This window comes from Thunnus maccoyii, chromosome 15 (genome assembly GCF_910596095.1).
Source record: "Thunnus maccoyii chromosome 15, fThuMac1.1, whole genome shotgun sequence".
NCBI classification, from domain to species: domain Eukaryota; kingdom Metazoa; phylum Chordata; class Actinopteri; order Scombriformes; family Scombridae; genus Thunnus; species Thunnus maccoyii.
In genome coordinates this window covers 900,000-911,187 of record NC_056547.1, presented here as the reverse complement: position 1 = coordinate 911,187, position 11,188 = coordinate 900,000, and the positions used below count along the sequence as shown (strand labels likewise).

General features: G+C 42.1%; 3 protein-coding genes across 3 annotated transcripts in view; all 3 read left to right on the top strand.

The window, feature by feature from the left end:
- Positions 1–1,609: 1,609 nt before the first annotated feature.
- On the top strand, positions 1,610–4,442 carry LOC121913179 (tripartite motif-containing protein 16-like). Its single transcript, XM_042435871.1, has one exon. It carries the CDS (start codon positions 2,715–2,717, stop codon positions 4,068–4,070), a length of 1,356 nt encoding a protein of 451 aa, XP_042291805.1. The 5' UTR covers positions 1,610–2,714; the 3' UTR covers positions 4,071–4,442.
- Positions 4,443–5,518: 1,076 nt separating this feature from the next.
- On the top strand, positions 5,519–8,642 carry LOC121913159 (tripartite motif-containing protein 16-like). Its single transcript, XM_042435840.1, has one exon. The coding sequence runs from the start codon at positions 6,798–6,800 to the stop codon at positions 8,463–8,465; it is 1,668 nt and encodes a 555-aa protein (XP_042291774.1). The 5' UTR covers positions 5,519–6,797; the 3' UTR covers positions 8,466–8,642.
- Positions 8,643–8,713: 71 nt separating this feature from the next.
- cdc42se1 (CDC42 small effector 1) overlaps positions 8,714–11,188 on the top strand; it is a 28,380-nt gene continuing 25,905 nt past the window's right edge. Inside the window, exon 1 of the mRNA XM_042435936.1 lies at positions 8,714–9,348. The gene's annotated coding sequence lies outside the window, so the exon portion shown is untranslated. The remainder of the gene's footprint in view (positions 9,349–11,188) is intronic.

Below are 11,188 nucleotides of genomic sequence, written 5' to 3'. Positions count from 1 at the left end.
TTATTAGTCACTTATCTTGGTGCTACTGAGAAACTCTCCACATAAATATAAACATTTCTTGACAAAAGGCATCGATATAACAAACATCTGCCACCTTTCATGTAAAGCAACAGTCTTGAATTGATAAGCGTTACAGGTCTGCTGTTTTTTATCTCATAAATTTCATAACCTCACACAGTTATCAGGAGCTCAGTTGTATCAGCTAATGTAATGATGTCACTGCATAACAGTTAAAAGATTTAAAGATAATTAAAGCTGTAAGCAGCGTTGGTCGGGACCTCGCACTCTGGCCCGTCGGGATCAGATCGTTTTGCTTTTTAAAAATGAGAGATATTTCTTTACAAGTGTGGTGTGCTTTTATTTTGAAAGTTTGTCTGTTGTCTGTCTTGCTCACACCTGTGTCATCAAAATTAAGCAAGTTTTGAGCCCATTCACTTGAATTTCAATTAGTAAATTGAAAACTCTTGATGAGTTTGTGTGTAAAACAAATTATTTTCCTAATTTTCATCAAGTCTATTTTTAGAAAAGTAAAGACTTTTAACCCACATGACCTGGTCAAAGTGTGATTGACATGTGTACTGTCAGGTGTGTAGAGACAATAAGTAACTGCAGCTGGACAGAAAAATACTCATATATTTGAATGGAGAGTGTGAGTGAACCCACACCTTTTTGAACATTTACTGCTTCCACATAGTTTTAGATACAAACTTCATTTGAACTTTAAATGAGTCACGAGACTTTGACCTACAAATCTTGAATTTACATGTGTTTTCTATCTTTTATTGTTTTTGAGATATAAGAGTGTGAGTTTTAAAGTCTTTTCTTGCTCCTCCTGTGATTTTATAATGAGTGTGTATTGCGGAATGTTTCACAGCACTGAGGGAGTGACATCACCAGGAGCAGTTGGAGAGGAGGATTTTAGAGTACGCTTCTTGTGAAATATCCTCATAAATCCCATGACTTTGGCCAAATCTTACATTAAAAATCATATTTTAGTAGGAAATTTCATTGCAAATCCATTGATACAGGTTTGAAAGTTGTCAGACTTTAAACTTTAGAGTTTAGACGTCAGAAGCTTCTGTTTGACACAAAGTTCATGCCCATAGATTGCCTCCCCATTGGTTTACATTGTAAGGGGTAATGTGGATGATGAGCTCCGAGATGTACTGGGGCGCCAGGCCATGTAGAGCCTTAAAAACAAATAAAAGTACCTTAAACTCAGTCCTATACTTGACTGGTAACCAATGCAGGGAGGCCAGTATAGGTGTGATGCTGTCTCTCTTCCTTGTGCCAGTTATCAGCCGAGCAGCAGCGTTCTGCACTAGTTGCAAGCGAGACGGAGATGACTGGCACCCAAATAAAGGGCATTGCAGTAGTCCAGACGGGAGGAAATCAGAGCGGTTGTGACAGTCTTCAAGTCGTTGACTGAGAGGAGTGGTTTCAATTTGGCAATGTTTCGTAGGTGGAAATGACAACCTTTGACAACAGAATTAATTTGTTTATCAAATTTTAGAGCCGAATCAAAAAAAACACCAAGATTTCTGGCATGAGAATGAAGGTAAGGGGCCAGGGGCCCTAAGAGATTAGCTATACCCCCACTGGAGTCAGAGGGACCAAATAAAACCACCTCAGTCTTACTAGCATTTAACTGAAGATAGTTTTGTGCCATCCAATTTTGTATATCCAGGACGTAGTCAAGAAGGGACCTAACTGCGTTATCATTGTTATCACCAGGTTCTAATGGGAGGTATAGCTGTGTATCATCTGCGTAGCAATGATAGGAGATATTGTGCTTATGGAAGATGGAGCCAAGAGGGAGCATGTATAAGGTGAATAAGACGGGCCCTAAAATGGAGCCTTGAGGGACTCCGCAGGTGATGGGAGCAGACGAGGAGAAGAGGTTTCCAATTTTGACAGAGAATGACCTGTCCGCTAGGAAGGAGGCAAACCACTGGAGGGCGCTGCCGTGAATACCAACCTGATGCTCAAGACAGTGCAGGAGAATAGTGTGGTCGACTGTGTCAAAAGCGGAGCTAAGGTCCAGAAGAATCAGGATGGCACATTTTCCAGAGTCAAGAGATGAGAGCAGATCGTTGGAGACTTTCAGCAGAGCTGTCTCTCTGCTGTGACGGGCCCTGGAACCTGATTGAAATTTCTCCATGATATCGTTATTTCCTAAGAAGGACAGAAGCTGTGAGTAGACATTTTTTTCCAAGACTTTTGATAGAAATTGCAGTTTTTAAAATGGGTCGGAAATTATCTAGAACGGTTGAATCGAGGTTGGGCTTTTTAATAATGGGATGTACTATTGCATGTTTAAGGCTGGACGGAACAGAGCCAGTTTCTAGACTACTGTTGAGGATGCGTAATATTGTGGGACCAACCGTGTCAAACACTTCTTTTAAGAGGCATGGTGAGAGAATATCCAGAGGACAAGAAGTTGGCTTAGTGTGTGTGACTATGTCTATGATATGATCAAGGGACACAAACTGTGTCCCTTTAACTGAGACTTCACTGTAACTGATGCCCCTTCAAACACAACGAGCTCCACTTCCTGGTTCCCTCCCCTTCAGATCTACAGTTTGCAGATGGGTGGAACCAACATGTGATGCAGTACAAGAGCTGCAGGCTGCATTCACTACAGAAACACATGTTGTTCAGATCAGAGCTCAAACTTGTTTCACTTTCTCAGGAAGTTGCCACTGAGAGCAGACATGGCGCAGAAAGGAGATCAGCTGGACCGAGAAACCTTCTCTTGTTCGATCTGTCTGGATCTACTGAAGGATCCAGTGACTATTCCCTGTGGACACAGCTACTGCATGGGCTGTATTAAAACCTTCTGGGATGGAGAGGATCAGAAGAAGATCTACAGCTGCCCTCAGTGCAGACAGGCCTGCACACCGAGGCCTGTCCTGGTCAAAAACACCATGTTAGCAGCTTTAGTGGAGCAGCTGAAGAAGACTGGACTCCAAGCTGCTCCTGCTGATCACTGCTATGCTGGAGCTGAAGATGTGGCCTGTGATGTCTGCACTGGGAGGAAGCTGAAAGCCCTCAAGTCCTGTCTGCAGTGTCTGATCTCTTACTGTGAGAAACACCTTCAGCCTCATTATGATGTAGGTCCATTAAAGAAACACAAGCTGGTCGACCCCTCGGAGAAGCTCCAGGAGAACATCTGCTCTCGTCATGATGAGGTGATGAAGATGTTCTGCCGTACTGATCAGCAGAGTATCTGTTATCTCTGCTCTGTGGATGAACATAAAGGCCACGACACAGTCTCAGCTGCAGCAGAAAGGACTGAGAGGCAGAGAGAGCTCGAGGTGAGTCGACAAAACATCCAGCAGAGAATCCAGGACAGAGAGAAAGATGTGAAGCTGCTTCAGCAGGAGGTGGAGGCCGTCAGTCGCTCTGCTGATAAGGCAGTGGAGGACAGTGAGAAGATCTTCACTGAGCTGATCTGTCTCCTCCAGAAAAGAAGCTCTGATGTGAAGCAGCAGATCAGATCCCAGCAGGAAACTGAAGTGAGTCCAGTCAAAGAGCTTCAGGAGAAGCTGGAGCAGGAGATCACTGAGCTGAAGAGGAAAGACGCTGAACTGAAGAAGCTCTCATACACAGAGGATCACAACCAGTTTCTACTCAACTACCCCTCACTGTCACAACTCAGTGCATCTACAGACTCATCCAGCATCGATATCCGTCCTCTGAGACACTTTGAGGATGTGACAGCAGCTGTGTCAAAGCTCAGAGATCAACTACAGGACGTCCTGACGGAGAAAAGGACAAACATCTCACCAACAGTGACTGAAGTGGACGTTTTACTGCCACAACCAGAACCCAAGACCAGAGCTGGATTCTTAAAATATTCACGTGAAATCACCCTGGATCCAAACACAGCATACACATATCTGTTATTATCTGGTGGAAACAGAAAAGCAGAACGAATGAAACAACACCAGCTTTATTTTAGTCACCCAGACAGATTCACTGATTGGTGTCAGGTCCTGAGTAGCGAGAGTCTGACTGGACGTTGTTACTGGGAGGTGAAGAGGGGAGCGGGGGGGGAGTTGAGGTAGCAGTCGCATACAAGAATATCAGCAGAGCAGGACCTGAATCTGGATTTGGACGTAATAACCAATCTTGGTCTTTAGATTGTGACAATGACAGTTATACATTTTGGTTCAATGATATCTCAACTCCCGTCTTCGGTCCTCGTTCCTCCAAAATAGGAGTGTACCTGGATCACACAGCAGGTATTCTGTCCTTCTACAGCGTCTCTAAAACCATGACTCTCCTCTACAGAGTCCAGACCACATTCACTCAGCCTCTCCATGCTGGACTTTATCTTTGTTATGAAGGAGAACCTGCTGAGTTGTGTAAACTCAAATAGACAGAAGTCATTTCAGACTTCATGTGTCAGATTCTGTTGTAATTCTTCATGTTTTTGTCTCCATTGTTTCTGAGAGCTCGTTGCTGTGGTGTTTCTGAACTGCACAGAGATCAGCTGTCAATCAAACTGGGATTATCAACACTTTTTTCTTTTCATTTGTTGTTCTGTTGATGTTTTCAGTTTCTTTAAATGTCACTTTTTGCTGTGTGTTTTTATCCATGGAGGCTATCGCTGCTCATGATGACGTCTTTTACCTTCACTGACGCTTCTTCAGATGAAAATATAAACTTCTCTTTGTTCTAAATGTTAGTTTCATGTTTGTATTGATGTATTTGTGTAAATTCATGAAGAAATGTACAATTAAACTGTAATTATCATGATAATAATCATTTATTATGTTCTTATACATAGCTGACATTCTGGGTTAAACTAACTGATTGTGTGGATGAAATGAATCTGAACATGAAATCATTAAACAAGAGTCATTTAACAGACTTCACTGATTGGATGTGTGAACAATCTGAAGCTTTACATAATCAATAAAGATGTTTTTTCAACAGTGAGCAAAGTATTTTCTTCTGTCTTCATCTCAGGATCTCATTCAAAGCTTCTGGAGAAAATGTGAAACTAAAATGAGAGTTTATTTGAGGCAGTTTTCCTCCTGAAACACCACAAAGTCCAGAGTTCATGTTCAGAGCAGACAAACGTTTGTCAGTCAGTCTCTGAACTTTCAGCTTTCTTCACTAAAGCAGCTTTGTCACAGAGGAAAGAGCAGAGTTTTCTATCACTTGTTGCTTTAATAACAAGATTTTATTTGTTCATTAAGTTGATAAAGTCTTTGTTATACAGGCCTAAAAAACTGGAAAATAGTAAGAATTCATTTGATCAAGTTTGGGTTTGAAGAAGGTTTGTTGCGTCCTGACAAACAGTGATTGTCAGGTCGCTTTGGCTTCCTGTCTCAGGAGCCGGTGGGCGGGGCTGGAGATGGCGTCAGTAAACTACCTGCAGCTGGGTAGTTCAGGCCTCCAGCCTATTTGGGAGGCTTCTTGTTAACCTCTTTCTCTTCTCTTCCTCCCAGGCCTCCACAGACAGATGGCTTAGGGTTTATGTCTTGTTTGCACACATCACGTACTTCACTCATCTACACACTGCATTCATTATTGACCTAGTTGACTAACATTATTATTATTATATTTTATCTTAAGTTGACAATAAATGTCATTTTAGAAGCTTTAATCATGTGTGATTCCCTTTTTTGTCAATGAGCCAGTTCATGACAAATGGGGACTCGTCCAAACTTGCCTGAGTGTGAATAATGACAGACTTTTCTTTGGTAAACTTAATTCTTTGTAAATTTGAGTCAAATTGTCTTTTTGTGGGATTATTTGTTGGCTGTCTTGTTTAAAACCTCGGATATGTCGTGGTATCCATACAGCATTTGTGTAGGTGTTATAGCAGGCCTCTTGTTGCCGGTGTGGAGGCGTTTCACACATGAATCTGTATATTTTCATCCTTGGATTCAGGTTTTGGGGTAAGAATCATTTGGTGTAGTTGGGAGTAGAGGAGCAGCATTTGTCCCCTGTTTTAGTTTTATTTACTTAACTGTGTTTTGCCAGTTTTAATTGAGGTACTAATTCAGAGCCATCTTTAATAAGAACCACTCAGTGTTTATTTAAACTTGAAGATCTCTTAATGTTTGCATGTTACAATTTCTGTTAAATGAGGTTCTTTAATGTTATCAAATTAATGAGTGAAGTGGAGAACGACTGTAGTCGATGTGTCCTGATGCAATAAACTACATTCATCTTCCTTGTATGTGTGTGTGTGTGTGCTGAGTGAGAATCTGCTGGCTGAAGGTAGCAGTGAAAACATGGTGGAGTTTCACTGATTTGGTCATTCTCCCAATAAGCAAGTGGAATGGACACAGCAGAGTGGACAGACTGATGCACTGATATTCAACATGGTAAAAGCTGCATATAATAGCTACGACGCCTGTGCTCTAAGTTGTCAGTCAGCTGTTTTTTTAACCAATAAATAGAAATTGATCTGATTTTAAATAAGAGTTACAGAAATATGGAGGCATCACCAAACCCTGACATACCAACAAGTATTTCACAGCTAAATGTAAAAGTGTTTTCATATGGTGAGCAGGTTTTAACTGAGACTTTACTGTAACTGAGGAAACAGTTTTAATTCACAGTGCTGCTCCTCGTCCTGATAACCGTCCCTGCCCCTTTAAACACAAGCTCCACTTCCTGGTTCCCTCCCCTTCAGATCTACAGTTTGCAGATGGGTGGAACCAACATGTGATGCAGTATAAGAGCTGCAGGCTGCATTCACTGCGGAAACACATGTTGTTCAGATCAGAGCTTAAACTTGTGCAACTTCTCAGTTGTTGCTACTGAGAGCAGACATGGCGCAGAAAGGAGTCCAGCTGGACCAAGAAACCTTCTCTTGTTCGATCTGTCTGGATCTACTGAAGGATCCGGTGGCTATTCCCTGTGGACACAGCTACTGCATGGGCTGTATTAAAAGCTTCTGGGATGGAGAGGATCAGAAGAAGATCTACAGCTGCCCTCAGTGCAGACAGGCCTTCACACCGAGGCCTGTCCTGGTGAAAAACACCATGTTAGCAGCTTTAGTGGAGCAGCTGAAGAAGACTGGACTCCAAGCTGCTCCTGCTGATCACTGCTATGCTGGAGCTGAAGATGTGGCCTGTGATGTCTGCACTGGGAGGAAGCTGAAAGCCCTCAAGTCCTGTCTGCAGTGTCTGATCTCTTACTGTGAGAAACACCTCCAGCCTCATTATGATGTAGGTCCATTAAAGAAACACAAGCTGGTCGACCCCTCGGAGAAGCTCCAGGAGAACATCTGCTCTCGTCATGATGAGGTGATGAAGATGTTCTGTCGTACTGATCAGCAGAGTATCTGTTATCTCTGCTCTGTGGATGAACATAAAGGCCATGACACAGTCTCAGCTGCAGCAGAAAGGACTGAGAGGCAGAGAGAGCTCGAGGTGAGTCGACAAAACATCCAGCAGAGAATCCAGGACAGAGAGAAAGATGTGAAGCTGCTTCAGCAGGAGGTGGAGGCCGTCAGTCGCTCTGCTGATAAGGCAGTGGAGGATAGTGAGAAGATCTTCACTGAGCTGATCCGTCTCCTCCAGAAAAGAAGCTCTGATGTGAAGCAGCAGATCAGATCCCAGCAGGAAACTGAAGTGAGTCCAGTCAAAGAGCTTCAGGAGAAGCTGGAGCAGGAGATCACTGAGCTGAAGAGGAAAGATGCTGAACTGAAGAAGCTCTCACACACAGAGGATCACAACCAGTTTCTACACAACTACCCCTCACTGTCACAACTCAGTGCATCTACAGACTCATCCAGCATCAATATCCGTCCTCTGAGATACTTTGAGGATGTGACAGCAGCTGTGTCACAGCTCAGAGATCAACTACAGGACATCCTGACGGAGAAATGGACAAACATCTCACCAACAGGGACTGAAGTGGAGGTTTTACTGCCACAACCAGAACCCAAGACCAGAGCTGGATTCTTAAAATATTCACGTGAAATCACTCTGGATCCAAACACAGCAGACACACAGCTGTTATTATCTGATGGAAACAGAAAAGCAGAACGAATGAAACAACACCAGCTTTATTTTAGTCACCCAGACAGATTCACTGAAAGTTGTCAGGTCCTGAGTAGCGAGAGTCTGACTGGACGTTGTTACTGGGAGGTGGAGTGGAGCGGGGGAAGTGTTGATGTAGCAGTCGCATACAAGAATATCAGCAGAGAAGGATATGAATCTGCGTTTGGACGTAATAACCAATCTTGGTCTTTAGATTGTAAAACTAACAGTTATACATTTTGGTTCAATGATATCTCAACTCGCGTCTTCGGTCCTGGTTCCTCCAGAGTAGGAGTGTACCTGGATCACACAGCAGGTATTCTGTCCTTCTACAGCGTCTCTAAAACCATGACTCTCCTCTACAGAGTCCAGACCACATTCACTCAGCCTCTGCATGCTGGACTTTATCTTTGTTATGAAGGAGACACAGCTGAGTTGTGTAAACTGAAATAGACAGAAGTCATTTCAGACTTCATGTGTCAGATTCTGTTGTAATTCTTCATGTTTTTGTCTCCATTGTTTCTGAGAGCTCATAGACATTCTGGATTAAACTAACAGATTGTGTGGATGAAATGAATCTGAACATGAAATCATTGAACAAGAGTCATTTAACAGACTTTACTGATTGGATGTGTGAACAATCTGAAGCTTTACATAATCAATAAAGATGTTTTTCCAACAGTGAGCAAAGTATTTTCTTCTGTCTTCATCTCAGGATCTCATTCAAAGCTACAGAAAATCTGTTTTCTGTCTGATTGGACTAAATATCTTTGGTCATGATCACCTCGTCTACTAACGGCAGAACGTCTGCAGCACATTTTACTTCCATTTCATTGGTATAGAGGCTCATTATGAGGGGATACTATGAAGGGTCTGAACTTGTACAGTATATGAGGGTTAAAAGGTAAAAGATGCTTTACATAGATAAACAACGTTCCAACAACAACAACAACAACAGAGCAGCAGGAAAGACAAAAGGAGAAAACAAATGCTGTAAAAAAAGAATAAAAGAATCAGCTTTATAAAGCTGAGTTTTGGAGCTTATTTGACATTAAACATGATATGTACACAGTACATTGTGTGATGTGTCTGGGTCTGATGAGTCTGTGGAGTCAGCAGGTGGTGCTGTTTGACTGATAAACTGTCTCACAGGGAGCAGAGGAGGAAAAAATAAAAACGTGTCCAGTAGAGAAGCTGGAGGATTGATTTCCTGGTTGGAGCCACACCTCAGACAGAGAGAGAGAGAGAGAGAGAGAGAGAGAGAGAGCTGGTTAATGATCCCACACTGCAGATCTCATTCTGCTGCTCGTCTGTTCGCTGGCTGATCGTCTCTTGGGTGAGTCTGCTGCTGCTGCTTCTGGTTTTAAACTGCTGGACCCACACAGGAAAAGTTCAAATTTAACTGAATTAATAACGTCAAAACTTCCTGAAATGTTTAAATGTGTCAGCTGAAGTTAAAACAGATCTCAGAGTTCAACCTTCAAACTGACAGAAAGTAAAACAGACTTTTTTTTAAATGACTTCATGTGACTTTAAAGCTTTTTAAGGAGTTTTTAAAAGTACTTTTCCACATACTTTTGGTGAAGTAGGCAGAAGTGATTGTGATTTTACAGCTGAAAGATAGTTAATGAATTAATCAACAGACATGTAGATGTTTTAAAGAAAAGTCAAAAAATAACTTGTAACATGTATTTAAGTGACTTCTGGTTTGTGTGTGTGTGTGTGTGTGTGTGTGTGTGTGTGTGTGTGTGTTAATATAGGGATAATTAAGGCCGTGTGAAGCGTTTGAATTATCTGTCCTGCAGTTGAGGGAGGCTGGTGTTACACTGTTTTCTGTGACCCGTCAAATCTTGTGACCTAATTTTTTTGAATTTCAGTCTTAAGGACGTTTCGTGTGGAAGACTTAATGTTGGATTCAGGTTCATGTAAACAGATGGACACAAGACTTTCTCACAAGACATTTTCTAATCAGGTCACAGAGTCTGAAGCGTCACAGAATAAACTGTAACACCGGGTCTGTGTTACTCTGTGGTCTTCTGCATCTTTGAAGTTGTAGTTTGGATTTCTTTTTTATCTTTAAGTGGTTTGAATTTCTTCTGAACTTCAACTGAAACTGTGTCAGATGTTTCATGTCTGTGTGTCCAGGGTGTGTTTAACCTAGCTTAGCACAAAGACTGGAAGCAGGGGGAAACTGTTAACCTAGCTTAGCACAAAGACTGGAAGCAGGGGGAAACTGTTAACCTAGCTTAGCACAAAAACTGGAAGCAGGGGGAAACTGTTAGCCTAGCTTAGCACAAAGACTGGAAGCAGGGGGAAACTGTTAGCCTAGCTAGCTTAGCACAAAGACTGGAAGCAGCTGGAAACTGTTAGCCTGGCTTAGCACAAAGACTGGAAGCAGAGGGAAACTGTTAGCCTCGCTTTGTTAGCCTAGCTTAGCACAAAGACTGGAAGCAGGGGGAAACTGTTAGCCTGGCTTTGTTAGCCTAGCTTAGCACAAAGACTGGAAGCAGAGGGAAAGTGTTAGCCTCACTCCATCAAAAGAGGAAAAAATTCAGAAAATATCCTGCAATTTTAATCACAACAAACTCTTTAAGATTCTGGTGGTTTAATTAAGTATGATCAGTCATTATCAACCACAAGAGTAAGTTGTGCTAATTTATGTTCATTTTAGTGCACTCATATATGTACATGTTGCATTCTGGCAGCTCAAAGCTTTTTAATTAATATTCCAAACCGCAAATCACAGACTTCAATTATCACCAAGCTAATATTTGTTAGCTGCAAGCTAATGATTTCTTGCTGATATATTAGCCAGCTAGCTAAGAATCAACCAAGAGGAATGTAACAGGAACAGGCTGATATGTTTAGTAAATCTTCTTGTTTTTGTCTTCCCCAAAAGATCAGATGGATATCAGTTTAAAGTTTTTCTGTTTGTGTGTGTCACAGTACAGAGACAGATGTGTTTAGCCTAGGTTATCGCAAAGACTGGAAGTAGGGGAAATCTGTTAGCCTAGCTTAGCACAAAGACTGGAAGTAGGGGAAATCTGTTAGCCTAGCTTAGTGCAAAGACTGGAAGCAGGGGGAAACTGTTAGCCTCGCTCCATCAAAGGAGACATAAATCCATCTTCCAACAAGTCCAAAACATTGACTGATGTCCTTTTATTTTCCTTTTCTGT

What these genes read in the sequence shown, in the direction of transcription:
- LOC121913179 (XM_042435871.1), top strand. Translation starts at nt 2,715, where the DNA reads ATGGCGCAGAAAGGAGATCAGCTGGACCGAGAAACCTTCTCTTGTTCG.
- LOC121913159 (XM_042435840.1), top strand. Translation starts at nt 6,798, where the DNA reads ATGGCGCAGAAAGGAGTCCAGCTGGACCAAGAAACCTTCTCTTGTTCG.